The 25,547-nt window shown below is 39.1% G+C and overlaps 1 protein-coding gene across 3 annotated transcripts; it reads right to left on the bottom strand.

Moving 5' to 3' along the window:
• Positions 1-4,488: 4,488 nt before the first annotated feature.
• SCML1 (Scm polycomb group protein like 1) lies at positions 4,489-25,259 on the bottom strand. 3 transcript variants are annotated; one of them, XR_008377676.1, is made up of 8 exons: positions 25,154-25,256; positions 20,227-20,353; positions 18,352-18,420; positions 17,448-17,552; positions 16,252-17,044; positions 14,281-14,432; positions 12,135-12,954; positions 8,159-12,012 (listed from the first exon to the last, which is right to left on the bottom strand). XR_008377676.1 is itself a non-coding variant. In XM_053580625.1 (7 exons), the coding sequence occupies exons 2-7, from the start codon at positions 20,254-20,256 to the stop codon at positions 4,513-4,515; spliced, it is 1,407 nt and encodes a 468-aa protein (XP_053436600.1). In that variant the 5' UTR covers positions 20,257-20,353; positions 25,154-25,259; the 3' UTR covers positions 4,489-4,512. The 3 variants fall into 3 exon arrangements, 2 of the variants coding, with proteins under 2 accessions (XP_053436600.1, XP_053436601.1); XM_053580625.1 differs by lacking the exons at positions 8,159-12,012; positions 12,135-12,954 and adding an exon at positions 4,489-4,770 and having other exon boundaries at positions 25,154-25,259; XM_053580626.1 differs by lacking the exon at positions 8,159-12,012 and having other exon boundaries at positions 12,052-12,954.
• Between the last annotated feature and the right edge of the window lie 288 nt (positions 25,260-25,547).

Raw genomic sequence — 25,547 nt, 5'->3', positions numbered from 1 at the left:
ATACATTAGGCTTTAAACCAACAAAAGTAAGGAAATACAAGGATGGTCACTTCATATTTGTTAAGGGAAACACTCAACATGATGAGATTTCAATTATTAACATTTATGTGCCCAACCAGAATGTTCCACAATTTATAAGGGAGACCCTAACAGACATGAACAATTTGATATCTTCCAGCACCATAACAGTCGGAGATTTTAACACCTCTTTGGCAGTATTGGATAGATCCTCCAATAAGCAACTAAGCAAAGAAATTTTGGACTTAAACTTCACCATACAACAATTGAATTTGATAGACATCTATAGAACATTTCATCCTAACAAAACTGAATACACATTTTTCTGATTAGCCCATGGAACATCCTCCAAAATTGATCACATCTGAAGTCAAAAGGCTAACCTCAGCAAATTTAGAAGAATAGAAATTATTCCTTGTATTTTCTCAGATTATCATGGAATAGAAGTTGAACTCACCAATAATAGGAATCTACATACTCATATAAAGACATGGAAACTAAATAACCTTATGTTGAATGATAGCTGGGTCATAGATGAGATTAAGAAGAAAATTACCTTAGCCGGGCGTTGTGGCGGGCGCCTGTAGTCCCAGCTGCTCGGGAGGCTGAGGCAAGAGAATCGCGTAAGCCCAGGAATTGCTGTGAGCCGTGTGATGCCACACCCGAGGGCGGTACAGTGAGACTCTGTCTCTACAAAAAAAAAAAAAAAAAAGAAGAAAATTACCAAATTTTTGGAACAAAACGATAATGAAAACATGAATTATCAGAACCTGTGGGATACTGCAAAGGCAGTCCTAAGAGGGAAATTTATAGCATTGTAAGCCTTCCTCAAGAGAACAGAAAGAGAGGAAGTCGACAACTTAATGGGACATCTTAAACAACTGGAAAAGGAAGAACATTCCAACCCCAAACCCAGCAGAAGAAAAGAAATAACCAAAATTAGAGCAGAATTAAATGAAATAAAAAACAAAAGAATTATTCAAAAGATTAATGAATCAAAAAGTTGGTTTTTTGAAAAATTTAACAAAATTGATAAACCTTTGGCTAGCCTAACCAAAAATAGAAAATTAAAATCCTTAATATCATCAATCAGAAATGAGAAAGGTGAAATAACAACAGACACCTCAGAAATTCAAAGAATTCTTAACGAATACTACAAAAACTCTATTCTCAGAAATATGAAAATCTAAAAGAAATTGATCAATACTTAGAAGCACGCTACCTTCCTAGACTTAGCCAGAAAGAATTGGAAATGTTGAACAGACCTATATCAAGTACTGAAATAGCATCAACTATACGAAATCTCCCTAAAAAGAAGAGTCCGGGACCAGATGGCTTCACATCAGAATTCTACCAAACCTTTAAAAAGGAACCACTGGGCGGCACCTGTGGCTCAAAGGAGTAGGACACCAACCCCATATACTGGAGGTGGCGGGTTCAAACCTGGCCCCAGCCAAAAACTGCAAAAAAAAAGAAAGGAACTACCTGCTATATTACTTAACCTTTTCCAAAGTATAGAAAAAGAAGGAATACTTCCCAACACATTCTATGAGGCAAATATCACCCTGATCCCCAAACCAGGACCCAACAAGAAAAGAAAATCAGAAAATTATAGACCAATATCTTTAATGAATATAGATGCAAAAATATTTAATAAGATCTTAGCAAACAGAATTCAGCAACACATCAAACAAATTATACACCATGACCAAGTGGGTTTTATCCCAGGGTCTCAAGGATGGTTCAATATATGTAAATCTATATAATACATCACATAAACAAAATAAAAAACAAAGACCATATGATTCTCTCAATTGCAGAAAAAGCTTTTGATAATATCCAGCATCCTTTTATGATCAGAACACTTCAGAAAATAGGTATAGATGGGACGTTCCTTTTTTTTTTTTTTAGACAGAGCCTCAAGCTGTCACCCTGGGTAGAGTGTTGTGGCATCACAGCTCACAGCAAACTCCAACTCCTGGGCAAGAGCAATTCTCCTGACTCCACCTCCAAAGTAGCTGGGAGTACAGGTGCCAGCCACAATGCCCGGCTATTTTTTGGTTGCAGCTGTCATTGTTGTTTGGCGGGCCCAGGCTGGATTCGAACCTGCCAGCTCAGGTGTATGTGGCTGGCGTCTTAGCCCCTTGAGCCACAGGCACCAAGCCAAGATGGGACATTTCTTAAACTGATACAGGCCATCTACAGCAAACCCACAGACAATATCATACTGAATGGAGTAAAATTGAAAACATTTCCACTTAGATCAGGAACCAGGCAAGGTTGCCCATTGTCTCCACTGCTTTTTAACATTGTAATGGAAGTCTTAGCCATAACAATCAGGCAAGAGAATACGATCAAGGGTATCCAAATAGGATCAGAGGAGATTGAACTTTCACTCTTCACAGATGATATGATTGTATATATGAAAAATTCCAGGGACTCAACTACAAAACTCTTAGAAGTGATCAAGGAATACAGCAGCATCAATACTCACAAATCAGTAGCCTTTATACATACCAACAATAATCAAGCAGAAAAAAACAGTCAAGGACTCTATTCCATTCACAGTAGTGCCAAAGAAGATAAAATATTTGGGAATTTACCTAACAAAGGATGTGAAAGATCTGTATAAAAAGAACTATGAAACTCTGAGAAAAGAAATAGCTGAAGATGTTAACAAATGGAAAAACATACCATCCTCAGGGCTGGGAAGAATCAACATTGTTAAAATGTCTATACTACCCAAAGCAATATACAATTTTAATGCAATCCCCATTAAAGCACCACTGTCATACTTTAAAGATCTGGAAAAAAATAGTACTTCATTTTATATGGAATCAGAAAAAAACTCGAATAGCCAAGACATTACTCAGAAATAAAAACAAATCAAGAGGAATCACGCTACCAGACCTCAGACTATACTATAAATCAATAGTGATCAAAACAGCATGGTACTGGCACAAAAATAGAGAGGCAGAGTATGGAACAGAATAGAGAACCAAGAGATGAACCCAGCCACCTATCATCATTTGATCTTTGATAAGCCAATTTAAAACATTCAGAAAGATTCCCTAATTCAACAAATGGTGCTGGGTGAACTGGCTGGCGACCTGTAGAAGACTGAAACTGGACCCACACCTTTCACCCTTAACAAAAATAGATTCTCACTGGATAAAATACTTAAGACATGAAACTATAAAAATACTAGAAGAGACTGCATGGAAAACACTCGAAGAAATCGGCATGGGAGAATATCTTATGAGGTGGACCAACCCCCCCCCCAGCAATTGAAGCAGCACCAAAAATACATTACTGGGACCTAAAACTAAAAAGCTGCTGCACAGCCAAGAACATAGTATGTAAAGCAAGCAGACAGCCCTCAGAATGGGAGAAGATATTTGCAGTTATGTCTCTGACAAAGGTTTGATAACCAGAATCCACAGAGAACTCAAACGTATTAGCAAGAAAAGAACAAGTGATCCCATCTCATTGTGGGCAAGAGATCTGAAGAGAAACTTCTCTGAAGAAGCCAGGCACATGGCCTACAGATACATGAAAAAATGCTCATCATCCTTAGTCATCAAAGAAGAATCACCTTGAGATATCATCTAACTCCAGTAAGATTAGCCCACATAACAAAATCCCAAAATATAGATGTTGGCATGGATGTGGGGAAAAGGGAACACTTCCACACTGCTGGTGGGAATGCAAACTAATACATTCCTTTTGGAAAGAAATTTGGAGATCACTTAGGGATCTAAAAACAGACCTGCTGTTTGATCCTGCAATTCCTCTAGGTATATATCCAGAAGACCAGAATAACAAAGATATTCACTCGAGAATGTTTATTGCAGCCCAATTCATAATTGCTTAGTGCCCATCGACCCACGAATGGATTAATAAATTGTGGTATATGTATACCATGGAATATTATGCAGCCCTAAAAAGAGATGGAGACTTTGCCTCTTTCATGTTTACATGGATGGAGCTGGAACATATTCTTCTTAGTAAAATATCCCAAGAATGGAAGAAAAAGTATTCAATGTATTCAGCCCTGCTGAGAAACCAAAATATAAATCACTCACACTTTCATATGAAAGCTGTAACCCAACTACAGTCCAAGATGAAGAAGAAAGAGAAGTGGGAGGGGAGGGAAGGGTGGAGGATGGGTGGAGGGAGGGTAATTGGTCGGACCACACCTATGATGCATTTTACAAGGGTACATGTTAAATCTACTAAGTGTAGAGTATAAACGTCTTAACACAATAATTAAGAAAGTGCGGTGAAGGCTATGTTAACCAGTTTGATGTAAGTATTTCAATTTGTATATAAAACCAGCACATTGTACTCCATAAATGCATTATTGTATATAGCTATGATTTAATTAAAAAAAAAAGAAAAAAAGAAAGAAATTACCTCGGTGTTTGTACGTTTCCATGCCGTTTCGCAGACAGACGGTAGTCTTCCTGAGGATTGTGCCTCTTTTGTTCACGCTCACGTGCCGAGCTGTCTGTCCTCACTTCCTACCTTTACAGGTGCGTTTTCTCCTGCCCCACTTCCTACTTCTTGCGCCCGAGGCTTAAAGACACAATTTGCTGCATGTGCCCCTGTCGGGGCTCTCCTTGCCTCGGCGTCCCCGCAGTGCTGTGCCCGTGGGGTTACATGCACGACCCCACGGTGCACCCCAACAATGCGTCGCTTTCCCCTGCCTCCTTGGCTAGGGTTTGCTGGGTGTTTGGGACCTGACATAACCTGAAGGAAAAAAGCAAAAGGTGACGCCTGGCTGAGGCACTTGTGACTGCGCTTCACGGACTCGGAGCTTTCACAAGAGGAAATGTTGGGGGACTGCAAACTAGTACAACCTTTCTGGAAGGAAGTATGGAGAATCCTCAAAGCACTCAAGCTAGACCTCCCATTTGATCCTGCAATCCCATTACTGGGCATCTACCCAGAAGGAAAAAAATCCTTTTATCATAAGGACACTTGTACTAGACTGTTTATTGCAGCTCAATTTACAGTCGCCAAAATGTGGAAACAGCCTAAATGCCCACCAACCCAGGAATGGATTAACAAGCTGTGGTATATGTATACCATGGAATACTATTCAGCCATTAAAAAAAAATGGAGACTTTACATCCTTCGTATTAACCTGGATGGACGTGGAAGATATTATTCTTAGTAAAGCATCACAAGAATGGAGAAGCATGAATCCTATGTACTCAATTTTGATATGAGGACAATTAATGACAATTATGGTTATGGGGGGGGAAACAGAAAGAGGGAAGGAGGGAGGTGGGTGGGGCCTTGGTGTGTGTCACACTTTATGGGGGCAAGACACGATTGCAAGAGGGACTTTACCTAACAATTGCAATCAGTGTAACCTGGCTTATTGTACCCTCAATGAATTCCCAACAATAAAAAAAAAAAAAAATAAAAGGGAAAAAAAAAAAAAAAAAAAAAAAATGTTGGGGGTGTAAGTGCCGTGATTGCTCATGATGTCCAATTTCAAAACCCAGTCTAGCTTATCATGTGACAGTGATGCCAACTGTCGACAACGTGTCGAGGGCTGCTCTTACTAAGAGTGTAAACCACCAGCTGGGAAACAGGGATTTTATGATATAGGGAAAGCCACTGGGTCAGGACATGGGTTACAGTGATGTTGATTCAGGGGGACTCCCCTGGGGGAGAGAGACTTGCACACATGGGGAACGGGGTATATTGCAAATGAATCATAAGGGCTTTTCCAGGAATATATAAGAAAATTACCTATGGGACAAAAGAGAGGAAAGGGAAATAAGTCCCTTTGTCTGAAAAGCAAATATAATTAGAGCAATAATAACTGGAATAAACCAAGAGAAAGCTAACAACTGTGGAACAACCAAGTCTTGTGCCACAAGGTGGGAGATGTGGAGACACCTTTTGAGAAGGCAGAGTGTGGAAAAATGGGGGCAAAGGGATGGAGGCATTCCCTTTCTGATCATTGCTTTTTGCAGAAAAGCACGTTCAGTTCCCACTGTAAGCTGAGGGGGTTCACAAGCGTCAGATTTTCATTCAACATAATGGCAGACCTGCCGCTGTGTGATTCAGCCTAGCTTTGACTTCAATTCTTCCTGAAGTTTCCTTCATGCCTCCCAATAGTATTTGCTGACAAAGCAAAGAGCTGACACGGACGTTTTGCACCATATTGTTTTACATCTATTATTTCAACTTTGTTTCCTTTTAACCACATCAGGAGGAACAGGTGTTTCTTAGTTGTAGGTGGCTTAACTGCCTTTGGCTAATATAATATTAAGAAACGTCAGGGAAGGAGTTTAAATTTTAATCATTAATTTACTGAAATTCTCTGTAGATTGAATTTTGCTTGTATATAGACATTTCTGGAAAAAAAAGAGAATTTTGTCTTCATATTCTGAATACTCACTTAAGCTTTTTTTTTTTTTTGAGACAGAGTCTCACTAGTCACCCACAGTAGAGTTCTGTGGCATCACAGCTCACAGCAACCTCCATCTCTTGGGCTTAAGTGATTCTCTTGCCTCAGCCTCCCAAGTAGCTGGGACTACAGGTGCCTGCCACAATGCCTGACTAGTTTTTGCTTGCAGTTGTCATTGTTGTTTAGCAGCCTTGGTGTATGTGGCCAGTGCCCTATTCACTGAGCTATGGGTGCCACCCATCACGTAAGCTTTTTATTGCGGAAATTTTCCAACATACAAGAGGGATTTGTATAATAGATTCCCATATATATGTCATTGGCCTCAACAAATATTAACATGAATCCAATCCTGTTCCATCTACACCTCCTTCCCTGTTAGATTCTTTCCAAGCAATCCCAGATATCACCTCATTTGATTTGTAAAATTTTAGAATGTATTTCTAAACAACAAGGGCACCACCTTTTCAAAAATGTAATCATTAATACCATTAGCGTCATTGCTCAACATGAATAATGACTCTTCAGTGTCATCTAACATCCACTAGGGGTTCACTTTTTCCTGGATTGTCTCATATACGCCTTTTTACTGTCGGCTTCTGTTCATCTGGATCTAGACAAGGTCGAGGCGTAACTAGGGATGACACATATTCTATCATCATTCCACTTCCTCTTTTTTCCCTTGCTGGATGCAAGGAAATTGTTAAAAGTCTTGCTAAAATTGGATGGCTTCATCCTATTCTTAGCTAATGCCTAAAGGTAAAAATACACATGGCTTTTTTGTAATGTGTGCGCATGCGCGCATGCGTGTGTGTCTGTTGGCTGGGCTAGAGTTCCATGGCCTCAGCCTAGCTCTCAGCTACCTCAAACTCCTGGGTTCACTGATCCTCCTGCCTCAGCCTCTGAAGTAGTTGGGACTACCGGCTCCTGCCACCACATCCAGCTCATTTTTCTATTTTTTTTTTTAGTAGATACAAGGTCTCGCTCTTGCTCAGGTTGGTCTTGAAGTCCTGAAGTCAAGCCATCCTCCTATCCTCAGCCTCCTAGAGTGCTAGGATTTACAGGTATGAGCCACCACTCCCAGGCAAAATACACATTTATGATAAGGCATTTTGCTTATGACAATGGATAAATGTCACATTTCAAAGTCTCCTTGGTAGCTGTTTTTAGCAGATCTGATTAGATCGCTTTTGTCTTAATTTGTACTGCGATTGTTGCAAAGCTCAGAGGAGCTCTGCCACCTTCTTGCTGTTCCCCTGGGCTTACACTGTTAGTCTTCAATTCAGTGAATGCAGTTTCTTTGCATTAACCTTTTACAACCACCTGTTCACCTTTTGAGAGTTAACATTTTATATGTCTTAAGCCACCCATTTTTTTCTACATTTTATCACCTGTGAAATTTGCTTGCATATTATAATCAGAGGTGAGTGGTTGTCTAATAGAGAGCATTTTCCTTTCCCTTTTGGCTCATTAAACAATGGCACATCTTACATTCAAAGGGGCCTTACATTTGATGGAATATACTACTTCATTTAAGCTAAGTAATATAAAGGCCTCTCTCTGCGGAACTTCTCTGAACAGTGGGCAACCTCTACGGGACAGGCATGCTGAAGGAGGTGGACAAGTCAGGGTTTGACCAAGAACACACAAGCCTTTCTAAGTCTTCAGAATGGAAGGGGTTTAATACATTATCATCTTATACAGCTGCTAGGAGGCAGTGGTCCAAGGTGAGGGAGGAAATTTCTAGAAGTCCAGGAGTGCAAGGGCTGCAGAGAAGCTTCCTCAACAGTCTCAGCTGCCTACATGAATGAAGGGAATGAATCCCAAGGTGACAGCCAAAGGCTGCTGCCAAACCCCACATCTGCCTTCTACTGACATTCAAAGGCCTGGCCTATGCTGCCACCCAGAGGGAAATCATTTATCCTTACCTTCCTCCTTCCAGAATCCCGACAGAGCACAAATCCAAGAAGCCAACTCTACTGGCAAAGGAAATGTTGCTTCCAGTTTTTCATGCCTCTAATGACAGGGGGGGACTGAGAAAGCTGGGGTGGTGGCAAGTTCCAACAATGTCCAGCACTTCAGAACACTCTCCAGCAGTGAATACACATGCTATCTGCAGAGAAGCTTCATCTCTCCCCTCTTACGTGAATGCAAAGGGAAGGTGTGATGTATGTGCCCCGCTCCCACTGAACTTTCTACCCCCGGGGAGTGTGCACACCCTGCCCTACCCCTGTCCATCTGTGGACTTGAGCATCCAAGGCCAAAGCAGGAGAGGGGTGAGGCCAAAATGGAGTGGGGCTCTCAGAGGCCTTGACCCTGCCGTGGCTGCCCTCTTGCCTGTGAAGGATCATTTCTACAAATAAAGGTGCTTAAGTGCTTTGGTTCTCTGGCTGAGGAACAGGACACACAATTACTGAGGCATTTTGATACATCACTTATTGTCACTTGGAGCGGACTCACGTGCTGTTTTATAAGCGTCCCAAGGTTCTCCTTTTCAGGAATGTTGGCTCATCTCAGCTAGGTTCTAGGCAGCTCAAGGGGAGAAGCCAGGTCCCTCACGTTTTAAGGATCTCCCCTCAGTGCTGATAGCGCCCCTCCAGTCAGAGGTGATCCTGTAGCCTTACAGCTGCCTCCAGTGCAGCAGGAGTGGCCAAGCTCAGTCTGAGTATGTGCTTCCTCAAGAGAGCTGCTCTCAAGGTTCCATTTAACCAATGTCATGGACAACGTGGGGAGCAGGGAGGTAGAGAAGGAAAGCTGGCTGTCTGCTGCGGATCCCAATGGTGGGTGCCTCTGTACGTCCTCTCTACCCCAGAGCTCTCCCTCTCTGCCTGGATCAGCATCAGGGGATTGTACGTTAAGCCCCAGCATCAAGCTGTAGAAAGAGCCCCAGAAACTGAGACTGTCATTTACACAACCAACCCTGAGTCCAATTATATCTGTAGCTTGAAAAAGCAGTGCTTTTTCTCCTAATTACATTGCTACTACACACAGCATTTACATTTTAATTTCAAATATTATTCATGGCATTTTTATCCCTATAGGACCCCTAGACTCTACATGTCCTTTAAGACATCCCACTGTGTGAAATCACAGACAAAAGACCAGCGCAATGCTAGGTGTGCCCAGAAGGTCTTAGAGCTCAGGGTACAGAATTTGGCTGGCTACGGAGGGTCAAAGGACAGACTGGGAGGCAAAGCTCAAGGAAAGGTCATTTGAACAGCTAGGAAAATGCCTGTGAAGGGCAATATGGCATGATGGTCTCTGTACTAAAAATTTACAAACCAGATAGGGGAAAGGGGGGACACTGAATTACTCAAGTCTCCGACCACTCAGGTCAGCACCCTCGTTCCAGCCCATTGATCATCATTCTGGGAGCCCCCGTCAGGGCCCCACTGTCTTCAATGAACCACAGACACGCTGCTGAGCAGCAAGAGCACTACGTTTCTGGGATCCTCAGCACAGAGCAGCAGCACCTGGAGTGAAGAGGCGCTGAAGGGCGGATAATTAAGGCTACTCAGCTGTAATGCTGATCCTCAGAGGTATCCAGCCGAGGAGTCTGGGCCATCTGAAGGAAGAGGGGCAATAGCAGGTGTGTCAAGACGTGGCTTCTGCCCCCACCCCCAACAGTGATAATGAGCAACCAGCGTTGCCAGGCAGGTGTGGGAACTCAGATGGGACGAAATATATGAGGGGCACTGGCATTGTCCAGCACACTCGCATTATTGATAGTATTATGAGCAGAGAGAAAGCTCATTGATGTAACTTCTTAAAGGCTTCTGGAGTCTCATTTGAGACCCACTATAAGAAATCAGCTCTTTGCTCCTAGGCATCTCTTTACCAGGAGAAACGGCAGATTTTGAAACTCAAGTATTTAGAGATATAAAGCCACAAATTTACTAGAGGGGCTCCTTTTCAATACTAACAAAATTCATACATTAACGTAATGCAGTGAAAGTAAGTAAAGTAAATCTGAGGCCTGGACATTAACTGTTGTGGTTTGAAAATTTTATTGCTTTTTAAAATCTGAAATTTGCAAAATGTAGTTGTTACATAAACATCTAAGGACTGTTCAACTGGGTACAGTGTCTTCATACAAACAATTCGAATGAAAATCAAGTTTAAGTTAGAATCTTGTCTTACACAAGGAATGACATAGATGAAGCCAATCTTTTAACCACATGTACCCATTAAATAGTTGCATTTGTATATAAAGTACAATTGTTTTCTAAGAAGAAAATGTACATCTTTGGTCCTGCTGAACATTTTACTGATGTTTATAATAAATAGCTAATACTGTTAGCACCAATTCTTATAGCTTATAAATGTTAGTTATACAATGTAATAATATAATAATAAATAATAAAACTAATAAATAAAATAATAAAAATAAAAATAAATGTTTCCCTTAAAACTTCTAACTTATACAGCCCAAAATGATAAGACAGGATTATTGTATCTTCCAAAGTTTAGTAGGATAAATGGCTCAGAACTATGCAAATTTACTAGGAACACCGCACAGGGCAGAGAAGTTGATGTATGAAAAAAAAATCTACAGATGTTTCTTATCCCCTGAAGAGTAAACTGAGAGGTACTTGTGATGGCAAACGATTCATTTATAGTATACTGAATAAAAACATTTCATAAATATATAGTTCCTGCTTACTTTTGAGGGAGTACAAAGTGCCATTTTAAATTCAAAAATAAAAAATTTACTTGCATATATATTTTAATTTAGAATAAAATATAAAGTAGTATCTATATGAAGAATACATAAAATAAAATACGAATCTTTGGACATAGGTATCTTTGTAGAGAGATATGAACAATGAATATGTAGTTAAATGTCCAAACTTAGCCAAAATATGGAAATTTTAATAGGTATTTTATTTGAAAGAAAATAAGAGTCTTACTCCATCCAAACTACCCTCACAATACAGTATCTCTTGGATAAAACAACTATTCTATCTATAACTTATTCTTTTTTTACTTTTGTCTTTTTTATCTATAACTTATTCTTTTTTATTTTTGTCTTTTTTATCTACCTATAACTTATTCTTTTATTATTTTTTCTTTTTATTTATAAGTTATTCTTTTTTAAATTTTTGTCTTTTTATTTATCTATAACTTATTCTTTTATTATTTTTGTCTTTTTTATCTATAACTTACTCTTTTTTAAATTTTTGTCTTTTTCATCTATCTATAACCCATTCTATCTATAACTTAATTCTTTTTTTATTTTTGTCTTTTTTATCTACTGATAACCTACTCTATATATAACTTAGTCTTTATTTTTGTCTTTATCTGTTTCTTATTTTTTATTTTTGTCTTTTTTTAATCTATCTATAACTTAATCTATAACTTATTCTTTTTATTTTTATCTATAACTTACTCTTTTTAATCTATCTATAACTTATTCTACTATAACTTATTCTTTTTATTTTTGTCTTTTTAATCTACTGATAACCTATTCTATATATAACTTATTCTTTTTTGTCTTTTTTATCTATAACTTATTTTTTATTTTTGTCTTTTTTAATCTATCTATAACTTATTCTATCTATAACTTACTCTTTAAAAATCTCTCTATAACCTATTCTATCTATAACTTACTCTTTTTTATTTTTATCTATAACTTATTCTTTTTTAGTTTTGTCTTTTTTATCTATCTACAACCTATTCCACCTATAACTTATTTTATTTTTGTCTTTTTTATCTATAGCTTATTCTTTTTTATTTTTTTATATATCTATAACCTATTCTATCTATAATTTATTCTATCTATAACTTATCTGCAAATTAATAAGAGTACTTTTTAAAAGTTTATGAACTTTTCCTCTAAATATGAATAAATAAGACATATAATAACAGAATGATAAATAATCAATATGGCTATTGCCTTTATGGAAACTGGTAGAGCATGAGCAAAATGTTGCCATCAGCATTAAAGTATTTGAGAAAGAAGTAAATATAAGCTACCTTTAAATTCTCTTCTGCAGAAACATTCTCATGGATTTAATTATAGAAGTTGTCAATCCCTGCTATTTCCTTTTTTAGCTGTTCTGGTTCTATATATAAAGATGAACCAAAAATCAAAGTTTTTTTGCTCTTTCCAGCATAAAGTATATTTGTAACCTATCCAACGAAAATAATAAAACATAAAGGACTTCCTATTTGACTATGCTAAAAGTAACATGTTATATGGTTTTTAAAGAAGTAGACTAGACTATAATTTAGTTCTGCAATTCTGGATCTAATGTATTTTTAGAGGAATTTCCTACAAAACAAAAACTACTAAGGGCAGACAAATGAGTTTCCATCAAGAAGGCACTGGTACTCCCAAAAGTAAGCCCTATCTCAGTTGGCAGAAACATTTTTTAAATATCATAGTATTTTTGTTCTTTAAGTCTTTCAATGTAGTGGCATAGCTTCACAGCTGTCCCCAGCTTCAGGCCCATATATTGCATCATCATGTCACTCTTGAGCAGTAGCAGGGCCTTTCCATCAATGTCCTACAGAGAGAAGGAACTTACAATAACTAAGGATACCTTCCTATTTTATCAGAACGGTTATTTCTATATATATATATACACATATATATATATATGAACATGTAATGCCAACTAGAGAGCAGCTCATCCCAAATGGATATTCTCTGAATATGCATCTATTTTATGAAAAAACTTTTAAAAATATAATTTGTATAGTGATGTACCATTTGATAATTTATAAATTCACCTGAAATTTTAAGAAAAAAGGAAAATTTGCCTAGTATATTATAAAAATGAACTGTGTCAAATGACATTTTAAATACATACTATAGGTTGAATAAAATACTACCTATCTATGACAGAAGAGTAGAAACTATGAATGGTAAAGATGAATTTCAGATGGTCATTAACTTTCTGCGAAGGGCTGAAAATATGGGATGCTGACATGAGTGTAGACTGTCAACGTGCTATATAGTACTATCTTTATGATGAAGCCAGTTAGCTGTCTGAAGCTAATTCTATACTAAAACGAATGACTGACTTTCTTACCAGATTGAAAATAGTACATCAGATATGAGGCGACTAATTTTGTTAGGACACGCTATAAAAATATTTCTTGATAGTCATGAGATATCCTAAAATTCTTCATTATCTTAATTGACCAGCTTTACACTACCTGAAGCATATTACTTGGTTTTCACAAGTTCCAGTTTAAAAATAAAATTTTAGTTACTCCTGTAATACTGTCTGAAAAGACCTGAAGTCTCTCACAGTACTACCTTTGTCAGGTACCTTCTATACTTTTTCTACTAAGTAAAACTCTACATTAAAGAAATTAAAGCTACAAATTAGAAAAAATATAGACCATGATGGTACTCTGCAAATGGTCTGGTGAATGCATGAGGGTATCAGCATCACAAACCATCAATAACCAAGCCAAAGGGATTCAGTTGCTGGATTCATGGGGGTATCATCACAAGAGGTACCCTGTTAAAACTTGTGGTCACCCCTCATACTCATGGTCCCGAGGCCTCGCTGGGAGTAGGGTGAGGATCCTGTGTATTTGTCATTATAAAGGGGAGGAACACCTGAGAGTGGCAATGCTCAATCATTATCTCTTGCGAACTTGTTGCCGTTTGTGTATTAGGCACTTAAATACTCATTTAAAGAACAGACCATTAATCTACCATTTAGAATCTAACTTGGGGAAAAAATAATCTTTCTCACATATGGAAACACCAGTTGGTAGGGTTCCCCCACCATCCACACTACTCAGAATCCAACTGAAGGCTCTGCACAGAGGTCAAAGGCATTATGGCTAGAAAACTGTACAAAGAGATACATTACGTGGTGCCTGAAGAGGTCAGTGAGGAGGTTTGACATAGGAGCATCGGTTTGCTTCAGAAAAGTGACCACGTCTTCCACAGACCAGGTTGAAGGGTCAACAGAGAAGATTGGTTTCAGCCTATCATGGTCATGAGGAAGGGGTGAGCTCGTAGCTTCAATGGAAAGAAGAAAAGATAAATCATACTTGACCTGATCATTATCCTGAAAGAAGAGATGTTAGGTAGAGAGTAATGGTCTCATTCTTAGAACATTCTGTTAGGTCACCCAGCTGGTAGTCAAGACTAAATTATGAAAACTAGTAAAAGCCTAAAAAAGATGTTGGGAGGATGGCTATATAAGAACATCCCATCTGATCTCTCCCAAACAACAAAAGCAGCTTCAGAAGTTACCTTACAGCTTCAAAGACCATAAAACAGATTGAGCAAACCAACCAAGGCTTCTTTGGCCACAGGCAAATATAGATCTGTTACGTGGGTAAAATGAGGTTACTCTAACCTAACCAGTGACTCACTTACTTTCAATATTTCAATGAGTTTCTCTTCATCTCTTAATCTAGGTTGGTCCGTCTAGGTTATGTTTATTTTACTAGCTAAATAGTATGAAAATTCCCCAAATGTACAGTTTTATAATTGCTTAAATGTGTTCATTTTAGTCAATAAATTTCAATAGTAACCTCATTATCTCTGAAAACCAAATTACTTCTTTTGCCACATCTTCCCCAAGTATTCAATATTTTTAGTATCACTTTACTCTAAATTTCTGTCTCTCGTGGCTTAAATGCTAATCTGAAATTTGAAGAAAACAAAATTCTTTTCTGCTGAGCTAGATCAGAAGTAACTATCATTTTATTTCATTCCTCTTTCATGTTTAATTGCAGAGTAATAGATATTTGGGTCAAAGATTTGTATGTTAAAAAGAAATAGTTGAGATATGAAACAATGTAAGTGATTATACCTGAAGAGGTTTTATCTGTGTCCTTCACTGTGGGATAGAGCAAAGGGTTAAAAGTGCTAGGCACTGAGGAAAGAGTGATCTGGACTAAAGCCAGGCATTACCGCTGGCCCTGAGCACTAAAAACAGTATTCACCAGACACAGCCCACTGTCTCAGCCCTAAGTCATACAGCAGTGATAAGGAAAAGGCAAGATAGAAGTACAGTAAACAGAATGTATTAAGAATTCAATCATACAGTTAAAGAGAAACTCCTTGTTTTTTAACCTTCACTCTCTCTTTGAAGCTACCTGCTGTGCTGTACTTTCTCATCACATCTGACTTCAATAAAAGCCTGTGAAGATCCTTAGGAGGGGCCGCACCCTCTTATCTCCATGCGGAGATGCTTGCTGGTGGAGGCCTCCCTGGGTCACTCAGTTCAATGCAATATGGACTGAGTAGGTGTTATTTATTTGCATCAAGTTGCACCGACACTTCACTAAAGTTGTGTTAAAATTTCTGAGTCCTGAGACGTACTGGCTTCCTTAGCCAGAGTCATTTGACTCCATAAACTTAGTGTGTGAGAACTGAGGTGGATTTTCTAATTAGCTCGAGAGACTTGTTTCTCCAATATGAACAACCACCATTGATCATTTTGTGTGTGAATTAGCTGAAGGCATACCCTTTCTTTCCTATCATGTAGGCTCTTGCCATTTCAAGAGTGTTTTGAGTTATTTACCCTAGGGAAAGAGTAAACAAAAACAGAAGATTAAAATCTTCACAATAGGGGGACCTTCTAGGAGTGTGCCTCACCAGTTCTGTGCTCTTGGGGATAGGGGCATTATGGGATAAGTGGAGAAGAGGCCCAGCTGACTGGCAGAATGTCTGGCACATAACACACACTCATCGCATGTTTGCCCCCATCCTGAATATCACCTAAAACCAGCCCTCAAAACAGGAAACAAACAGCTTCCACTAGCTTGCAGCAAGTGGAAATAGGTTCAACAGTATTACTACTTGTATCATGGCATTTCCAACTCACCGAAGCCACAAGGGACTCTGAGCGGTGACCCACAATGTTTATCTTCCATTAGAGAGGCATAACTTATCATCTTAGGCTTCTGTGTCAGGCAGCCAGAACTCTGGGCCAGGCAGCTAGTATTCGGAGTCAGGTAGCTAGTATTCGGAGTCAGGTAGCTAGTATTCGGAGTCAGGCAGCTAGTATTCGGGGCCAGGCAGCTAGTATTCGGGGCCAGGCAGCTAGTATTCGGGGTCAGGCAGCTCGTATTCGGGGCCAGGCAGCTAGTATTCAGGGTCAGGCAGCTAGTATTCTGGGTCAGGCAGCCAGAAACCTGGCTCAGGCAGCTAGTATTCTGGGTCAGGCAGCCATCTTCTGAGCTCAGCATGGATGTGTGTATTGCTGAGGAAGGCCGAGTAGGCGAGAGGTTGGTGCTGGTACTGTGAGGCCCAGGGCTCGGATAGGGGGCCGATGTATCAATGGCCCGCATTCCTTCATCAACTGGGAAATATGACTGATAAGAATGCTGGAAGATCGATGGATTCGGGTTGATGGTCTGCTCTAGCACGTGCTCTCTGATTGTTTGCTCCCTGAATGGTGACTGCAGCCCCAGCCCCTGGGAATCCTCAGAATTGTAAGGTGTCTCCACATGGATGCTCAGGTTATTACCACGGCGCTCTGCTGGGAAAGTGGGGCTATAACTTTCAGGGTGAGAGAATGACTCAGAAAGCCCCCTCCTCCTCCTCCTCCTTCTCTGAAATTTAAGCTTTCTAGCCTTAAGATAATTGTAATTCTTGTAAGCATATCCAAACGGCTTCTGAAATTACACAAACCCAGCATAAATGAAGTGAGTAAAAAGGAAATAAAATGAGCAATAAATACATTCTATTGATTTTCCATGCGGCACTGCTTTACATTATTAACAATAAATGATTTCTTGAGTACATGATTAAATTTTACTCCGCTTCAACCCTATGTTTTAACTGTAGTTTATACATTATAGCTGCAAACATAAAAATACTCAGTGTCATAGTTTATCAAACCTAAACTTCAGCATTCTTCCAACAGAATTTTAGTCCTTCATCTGCGACTGAAGTAAGGAGAGACCAGCCTTGCTAATCTTACAGAATTACTAGTTCTCTACGACTTCTACCTAACTGGCATCTCTAGAAACTAGAGGCTTACCACACAGTTCAGAAAATGTTTGTTGTAACACTTACACGAGCTTGCCACAGCGATTTCACACGGCAACGGTAGATCTTTGAAACCTTTCCAAGAATCTGGTCACACTTCTTACTTAGGTTCTGGAGGGTCTCCTCTATGGTCTAGTATAATACAGAAGTTATTAGCAGTTTCTACTCCAATAGAAAGCAACATATGTAAAAATACCATTAAGTCAAATTTTAACTGCTAGAAACAATGAGCCCTCAGAAGTGTCTTGCTTCCTACTTGAGGCCTGGTTGCAGGTGACTCCGAGTCAAGTGGGTGAGCTAAAGAGCCCCAACTTTCCCTCCACACGGGCGTTGAGGAAGCTCTAATGCTGAAAAAGAATGTACCACACTTCCAGTGAAGAGCCACCAATGTTTTGTAAAGAGTGTTACTTTTTAATAAACTTTCATTACCAGAGGGATATGGAGCTCCCAGAATTCCTGGTAATCACATACCTCTGTCAATCTCTACAAACGTGCTAGTTTTTACAAAATCCCCTTGGAACAAAAGATAACACCCTTTACAAAACTTTGATGGGCTGCCACTTTGTTTCGACTGAGGTATCTTGAGATCCATTTAGGCACATTTCATCCAAAACAGCCAATTTCCTTTTAAAGGTTTTGGAGGGGAAATTAATTCAATATTGAACAATCAAGATGAAAGAGACATAACTACATCTGATCAGTAATGGGCTTTTAAAAAAGCTATAAAATCTTTATGTTGCTATTTCAAAAATTTCATCCAGGGATGCTGTACTAACTAGAAATTGTTAGAAATGATCACAATGGGGTGATAATCATAAATAATTTGATGAGTAGAATTTCAATTAATTGTACACTTTCCCTTTATACAAAATAAAGAGAACTTTCACTTAACATTTTAGAAAACTGCCTCGAAGAGACAGAAATTCCATACCTGGCAACGTTTGATGACATCCACCACTGTTTTCGCTGGCTCTTCATTCTCAGATAGAACATTCTCCTGCTAATATTTTAAAAGTAAATAGTTAGTGCTTTACTTCTATCAGACTCAAGTTCAACAACAAGGGGAAGAACTTCTTATTTATTTATTCAGACTCTTTTTATTTTTCAACAACTTTTCAAAGGTTTCAGAAAGTCTTCATCTAAAGCAGAGATAAAATAATAAGCATTCACATGAATATGAGAATGAAAATGAGAATTGCTAAGAAAGGAGGCAAGCAGTGCATCTTACAAGGGTATATGTGAAACTTGGTGAACGGTCTGTGAAGCTAGTGAATGATGCCCCATGATCATATCAATGTACACAGCTATGATTTAATAAAAAAATATAGATTTAGAGTTTTCTATTAAAAATAAATACAAAACTGCTCTGAATTTCCTACTATATATGAAAAAGAGGTAGTAAAATGGTTAAGAATTCATTGTCTAATGAAGAAAGCAAACAAAGTCATGAGAGATTTTCTTGAGTTTAGAGGACTCCATAGTATATAAGAAATTTAGACCTCTTCTCTTAGACCTTAGATATTTGGCAACTAGCAATTAATACTACTTACAGGACGGACATATGCAGTATTTGGTTCATATGCATAAAGAACAGTATTATCATCATCATAAGTAGGTATTCGAGTCCTTATCTGGAGAAGATTTATTAAAAAATTAAAAGGAAAAATGAAAAATGTAACTAAAATTAAAGTTGAGAGTTTCGATTTCAGTTTCAAGAAGCTTCAAAGGACTATTTGTGGTATCAAAGGACCTTTGCTCATAGTAAATACTATGACTACATGAAAAAATGTATTTGCAAAATGTTTTCTCACTAATATAACTACATGTAAGTCACCGTTTTCACTGCACCTAACCCCTAATGCTTCAGGGTAAAAAGATTAGTCTTCTAGCACTAGAACTGCTTTAAAAGCAAGTATTTCTAACAATGAACTGAATGTTACATGGCTTTTGATTTCCAATAATCCAACAGTGCCCCTCTGTGGACAAGGTAGGAAACACTTAAACACCTATTTTTCTTGATAAATCAATCTCTCTATGCCACCTTGAAACTTCTTTTTTAATAAGCCAGGGCATAAATAAGTAAATAGTGAACATCATAATAATAACTCTTTACTCTGAGAATTAACTATGAACTATAGAAACAACTTTAAAATAAACAGACTTGGTAGCTATATATATCTTTGTTTCAAAATATATGGTAGAAATCCCTTGAATTAGCCTTGCTCTCAAGAGCTTCAAAATAATATGGAATTGGGCTATAGATAGTACATCTTGCCCTTTGTTTGTAGTGCCTTATGCTTTTCAAAGTGCTTTTGCATAATTATGTCAGAGAAGACTCTTGCTAGGCAGTTAATACTACCTCCAAAGATTTTTGAAAAACATTAGGGATGATAGAAGTTAAGAGAATTGCCTAGATTACCTAGGTAATGTTAATATCCATTTCCTTACATAACTAAATAAATGTGCTAGGCCGAATTATATAGTTTAAATAATTTATATTTTGATTCAACTTCAAGGATTAAGGAACAATAATAGCAATGTAAGAACAGCACAACCACTTTGAAAAACTATTGGCAAACTCTTAGAACGCTAAATTTACATGAACTCCATAACCTCGTAATTCAACTTCTGAGTATTTATCCAGAAGAGATTTAAGTACATGTTCACAAAGAAACTTGTACATGAATTGTCATGACAGAGTACTCACTTATGATCTATGCATTTCACCATATGAAATTAAACATTTTTAAAAGAAGTATAACACAAGGAAAGGAACAAAGACAGATTTTCAACTTGAAATACAAACCACATCGACATCACTGGAGCCGCTAGACATCTTCCTCTGAGTTGGGCCTAATTATTTTTAAACTTGCTGGAAGGTTTATTTGTGAAACTGCTTAGTCACCTAAGACTGGTAAACCTCCTTTCTACTCCTGAAAAGCAACGCATAAAAGTTACTTCACACACTTACTATCCTAATAACTTTAATAATGGACACACTCTCAGAATGCTAATTGAAGTCGAATTGAGTTAGGTTGAATTTTAGAGAGTGACAAAATAGGACTTCTTCCATGAGCAATTTATATTAAGTCTTTAAGAACAGAAGGGCCATGTTGCCCACAACTAGGAATAAGAATCAAATCAGACCTAATTCCAAATTGTGGAGTGAATGATTCATAATTTAAGGTCTATATAGTAAAGGCTGGAAACAAATTAACAAGCAACACGATGGCCAATTTTGCCTTTGTAAAGGAGCTCGAAAAGGCTCTTCACTGGGTCCTATGGGGTAGCTTACACCTGTAATCCTAGCACTCTGGGAGAATGGCTTGAGCTCAGGAGTTTGAGACCAGCCTGAGCAAGACGGAGACCCTGTTTCTACTAAAAAAAAAAAAAAAAAATTAGAAAATCAGCCAGGCATCATAGCAGGCACTTGTAGGCCCAACTACTTGGGAGGCTGAGACAGGATTGTTTGAGCCCAAGAGTTTGAGGTTGCTATAAGCTATGATGATGGCATGACACTTTACCCAGGGTGACACAGTGAGATTCTGTCTCCAAAAAAAAGAAAAAACAAAAACAAAAAAGGGCTCTTTACTTAGGGAGGTAGCATGCCTCCAAAATGTGAGCCAGGAGTCTATGCCGGATTGGGCCCCATCACTGTGCGGACTGGGCAGACCACTATAGACACCACCTCCTCATCTGCCAGGTGAAAACCAGTTCATTACCTCTAAGGTTCATTTTAGCTCTTATTAGTTAAATTTCATATTAAACCTAAATAAATGGATGTGAAATGTAAGCCAAACAATCCAGAATTAGGAGGTTCTATAGCGGCTGAGTCATTTAACTATCGAACTAGAAAAAAAGACATTGACCGCAAAAGTATCAGATTATATCTAGTACCAGATTTGGTTGAAATGCCTGCATCAGAGTTACTGGGAGGGGCACGTTAATGAAAGAGTTAATTCACTTTATTGACCCTGAGCTAGAGCAATAAGGAGAGGCACAATTAAGGGACTACGTTTCATCTCTTTGGTGTTTCCCTTTCCTCTAGAGTGGATATACAGTATAATAACCAAAGGTCCAAAAGAAAAAAACCCAAAAGGGATTAAAGATGATGGGAGAATTAACTCTTAAGTTAGCTAGGTAAATGCAGACTAATGTTACATGAAATGTCCAAGTTATAAAATATCTCCAATTTGAGCTTAACCTCAACCAATTTTTTTCTTTGTAAGCTATGTTTATTATAAAACTAATTCAAGCTATGAGTAATTAAAATGTGATATATTCACACAAATGAAGACTTGGAGCAAGGAAAATAAACCAACTACTGCGGCACACAGCAAGGATAAAATCCACAATAATAACCTGGAGTTTTTAAGAGCCAGACCAAGACATTTACATAAACTGCAGTCACTTTAACAACTCTTAGGGTCCTATGTTGGAAATATGTCATGATTTAATACACCGACCCAAGTCATAGTATTCAAATTACTTCTAAAATTTTGCTCTTACAAAGAATACTACAGAACAGTCTTGCACCTTTATGCGTAATTCTGAGACAAATTCCTAAAACAATTCCCTATTTGAATTAATTACAATGCTGCTAAAACTTGGCTGCAGTTATACACAGGAGCAGGGGGCATTAAGTCTGTCATTGTACTCTCAACATTTTTACTTATGCGGCACATTTACAAATCAACATCCATCTTGCACTCTTTGCAGTCCAGTCCACAATACCCTGTTATCTCTCCAACTAGGAGAACCTATTCAACCTCAAGGCTTAATTTGAGTTCCACCTCCAAAAAGAAAAGTGCTAGGTCAATGATCACCCTGACCAGATGTCACACTCCTTTGCATAAGCTATGAGAACGCTTACACTTTAATACCTTTAAGGCAACTGTCACACGTGTCTAGTTACATGAGAGGCAACATCAAATAGCATTCCGATTAAGGCCAGAAAACCTGATTTGGATCCTACCTCCCCCATTTATTAGCTGTATAAGTAAGTTTGACAATTTCTCTGTGCTTCTAGGTTTTTATTTTTAAGTCTATAAATAGCATGAACCTCATGCAATTGTAAGGATTAAATAAATATGTCAATTGCTTAGAACAAAGCCTGGCAAAGATAGCAAGGGTGCCCGCTGTTGATCACTAATATTTTATTATTTGGGTATTCACCACACCTACCCAATGGAACTATTTATCATCGAGCACACAGACAACAAAACTTCAGGGCCATAACATGTACTTTTCATTCATAATGCACTTGTACCCTGCAGATTTAACAACCCTTTCTTGTGAATGATTTTCTTTTTTTTACATCTTTTAAGTATCAGGGCATGATGCAAAGAACAGTGCTTTAGTCAAAAACATTTGAATCTAAATCCCAGTCCAAATTGTAACATTTGCCATTTCACCTTAGGCAGCTATTTAACTTCTCTGTGCTTCAATTTTCTAACTTGTGAAATTAAAATAATATCTACAGAGCTACTTAAGACTAAATGACACAATTAAGCTCTCAGCATCATGCCTGGTCATATAGGTACATCATAAACTCTGCTTCCTTTTCACTTCTTCCCACAAGGTTAATAATTTCAGCTTTACCACATTTTCTTAGAGCTCAACCATGACTAGATTGGCAAAATTAATTTTAATTTTTAAATAATACTGCAACACATAAATATGAGTTTATATAAAACTCACTTATATTTTGTAAAAGAAATCTGAATGCTTGATAAGAACAAAAAGCCATCTTTTTTTTTTTTTTTTTTCAGAGATAGAGTTTCACTTTGTCACCCTCAGTGGATTGCCGTGGCATTACAGCTCACAGCACCTCCAGCTCTTGGGTTTAGGCGATTCTCTTGCCTCAGCCTCCAGAGCAGCTGGGACTACAGGCACCCGCCACAACGCCCGGCTATTTTTTTGTTGCAGTTTGGCTGGGGCCGGGTTTGAACTTGCCACCCTCGGTATATGGGGCCTGTGCCCTACTCACTGAGCCACAGGCGGCGCCCCAAGCCATTTGCTTTTTTAAGAGACTTTTTTAAACATTAAAGACATTTTCAAAAGTCATGAGAAGATTCGCTCTCAAGATATTCACTAGCCATCAGCTAATTACATAAGGCATAGTTCACAATGATCAGGGCTGAAAACGCGTTTCATCCCAGGACCACTTCAAGGAATACACAGGAAAAGAGGGCAGATTACAACAGCCAGACCGCTCCAGTTTTGCTTAAAGTGTGTCAATACACTGATCACTTTCTAAATTTTCTGACAGGACTCTCAAAGGCAGCCCCTCCACTGTCAGTATCAGAGACACCAAACCCTGCCAGGTGGCAGATAAAGCTGCCAAAATTATACCCCATCGGCCAGAGAATATTCGCTCTCAAGATATTCACTAGCCATCAGCTTATTACATAAGGCATAGTTCACAATGATCAGGGCTGAAAACGGCGTTTCATCCCAGGACCACTTCAAGGAATACACAACCAAACAGCCAGACCGCTCCAATTTTGCTTAAACAGTGTGTCAGTACACTGACTAATCACTTTCTAAATCTTCTGACAGGACTCTCAAAGGCAGCCCCTCCACTGTCAGTATCAGAGACACCAAACCCTGCCAGGTGGCAGATAAAGCTGCCAAAATTATACCCCATCGCCCAGAGAATATTCGCTCTCAAGATATGCACTAGCCATCAGCTTATTACATAAGGCATAGTTCATAATGATCAGGGCTGAAAACGGCGTTTCATCCCAGGACTACTTCAAGGAATACACAGCCAAACAGCCAGAGGGCTCCAATTTTGCTAAACAAATGCCGCCAAAATTGTATGCCCAGCACTTGCTACAGGCTCTCAAAACTGCAGCTAGCCCATGCCACGCTATATAAAACACCGCCCAGAAAATCTGCTTAGCAAATCACTCTGTAAACCTTAAACCTATTTGTCGCTTCACGTTATAAAACCCCATAGCAGGACGGCGCCTGCGGCTCAAAGGATTGGGGCGCCAGCCCCATATACCAGAGGTGACGGGTTCAAACCCGGCCCCGATCAAAAACTGAACCAACCAACCAAACAAAAAAACCCAACCCCTTGGTAGTCCGAACTCGGGAAGAGCAGGGTAGAGAAGGGAGGGAAGCAATCCTACTCAGACTAAAGCGAGCCTTACTATCAAATAACCACACAGTAGGTAAGCTGCAAAACACCTCTACATTTTTATTTCCCTCCTCCTCAGTTATGAATTTACAACAAAACAGCGAGACCGCACGCTCCATCTTTAATCAAATGCAGTTACCGCCAAAGCCTCAACACCTATCTCCCGATCTCACAAGATTTTACATGAATCAAGTCACGAGTTTAAACTCAAAACTCTACTAAAGTCAAAGTCTGGGTCCTTTCTCGCCCTCCCTCTCACATTCACCAAGAGAAAAGTTGAGAAAGGATCAACTCATCCCACAAAGTCAGCACCAAGCACCTAATAAATTGCCAAATCTCCAAAGCCAACACAAGCTGTCCTCCCTGGAGCGGCCCTGGGAACCACCCCCAAACACACAAAACCATTCATAAAACGCCGCTGAAATTTACTTGCGGCTTCTCAACTTGATCAGCCCCACAAAGCAAATCCACTCCCGCCCCCCCAGGAAATCCAAATCAATCAACAGAAAAGTCCTCCACACTGATACTCAGGCGCACAACAGAAGCTAAAAAGTTCAAAATGAAGAAAAAATAAAGTTGGATAGACCTGCTCCAGCGCTGCAGCCCGGCACACCGTCCTCCAGTAACGCCAACTTCCCAACTGCAGTGAAGCTAGAACCGTTAAGGCTTTTATAGTGCTCTGAAACGGTTTTTCAGCCGGAAACTGCGCCTCTCACCTCGCGCGCACCTGTCGTGAGTCCAAGGGATGGCCTTGACCACCACGGCGTAAATCAGGGAGCGCGCGCTACACGCTAGTTCCCATGCGCGCGCTGTGGGTGGAAGGACGGCTCCGCTGACCAATTGGTGATCGCCTCAGGGGGTTGACAGTGATGTGGGAGGGGCGTTGCTAGAGAGACAGCTGCAATGGGGCGTGCCTTGCTTGGATGGGAACTGGGCTCTAGACCAGAGAAGTTCACGTGTCACACGCACGAAAAGAGTTT

Source organism: Nycticebus coucang, chromosome X (genome assembly GCF_027406575.1).
Source record: "Nycticebus coucang isolate mNycCou1 chromosome X, mNycCou1.pri, whole genome shotgun sequence".
NCBI lineage: Eukaryota > Metazoa > Chordata > Mammalia > Primates > Lorisidae > Nycticebus > Nycticebus coucang.
This window is presented reverse-complemented; position numbering and strand designations above follow the sequence as displayed.

What these genes read in the sequence shown, in the direction of transcription:
- SCML1 (XM_053580625.1), bottom strand. Translation starts at nt 20,256, where the DNA reads ATGTCTAGCGGCTCCAGTGATGTCGATGTG. An exon ending in GCTCCAGTGATGTCGATGTG is followed by an intron (nt 18,421 to 20,226) that starts GTTTGTATTTCA and finishes TTAAAATATTAG; the next exon opens with CAGGAGAATGTTCTATCTGA. An exon ending in ATGTCATCAAACGTTGCCAG is followed by an intron (nt 17,553 to 18,351) that starts GTATGGAATTTC and finishes GTATTATACTAG; the next exon opens with ACCATAGAGGAGACCCTCCA.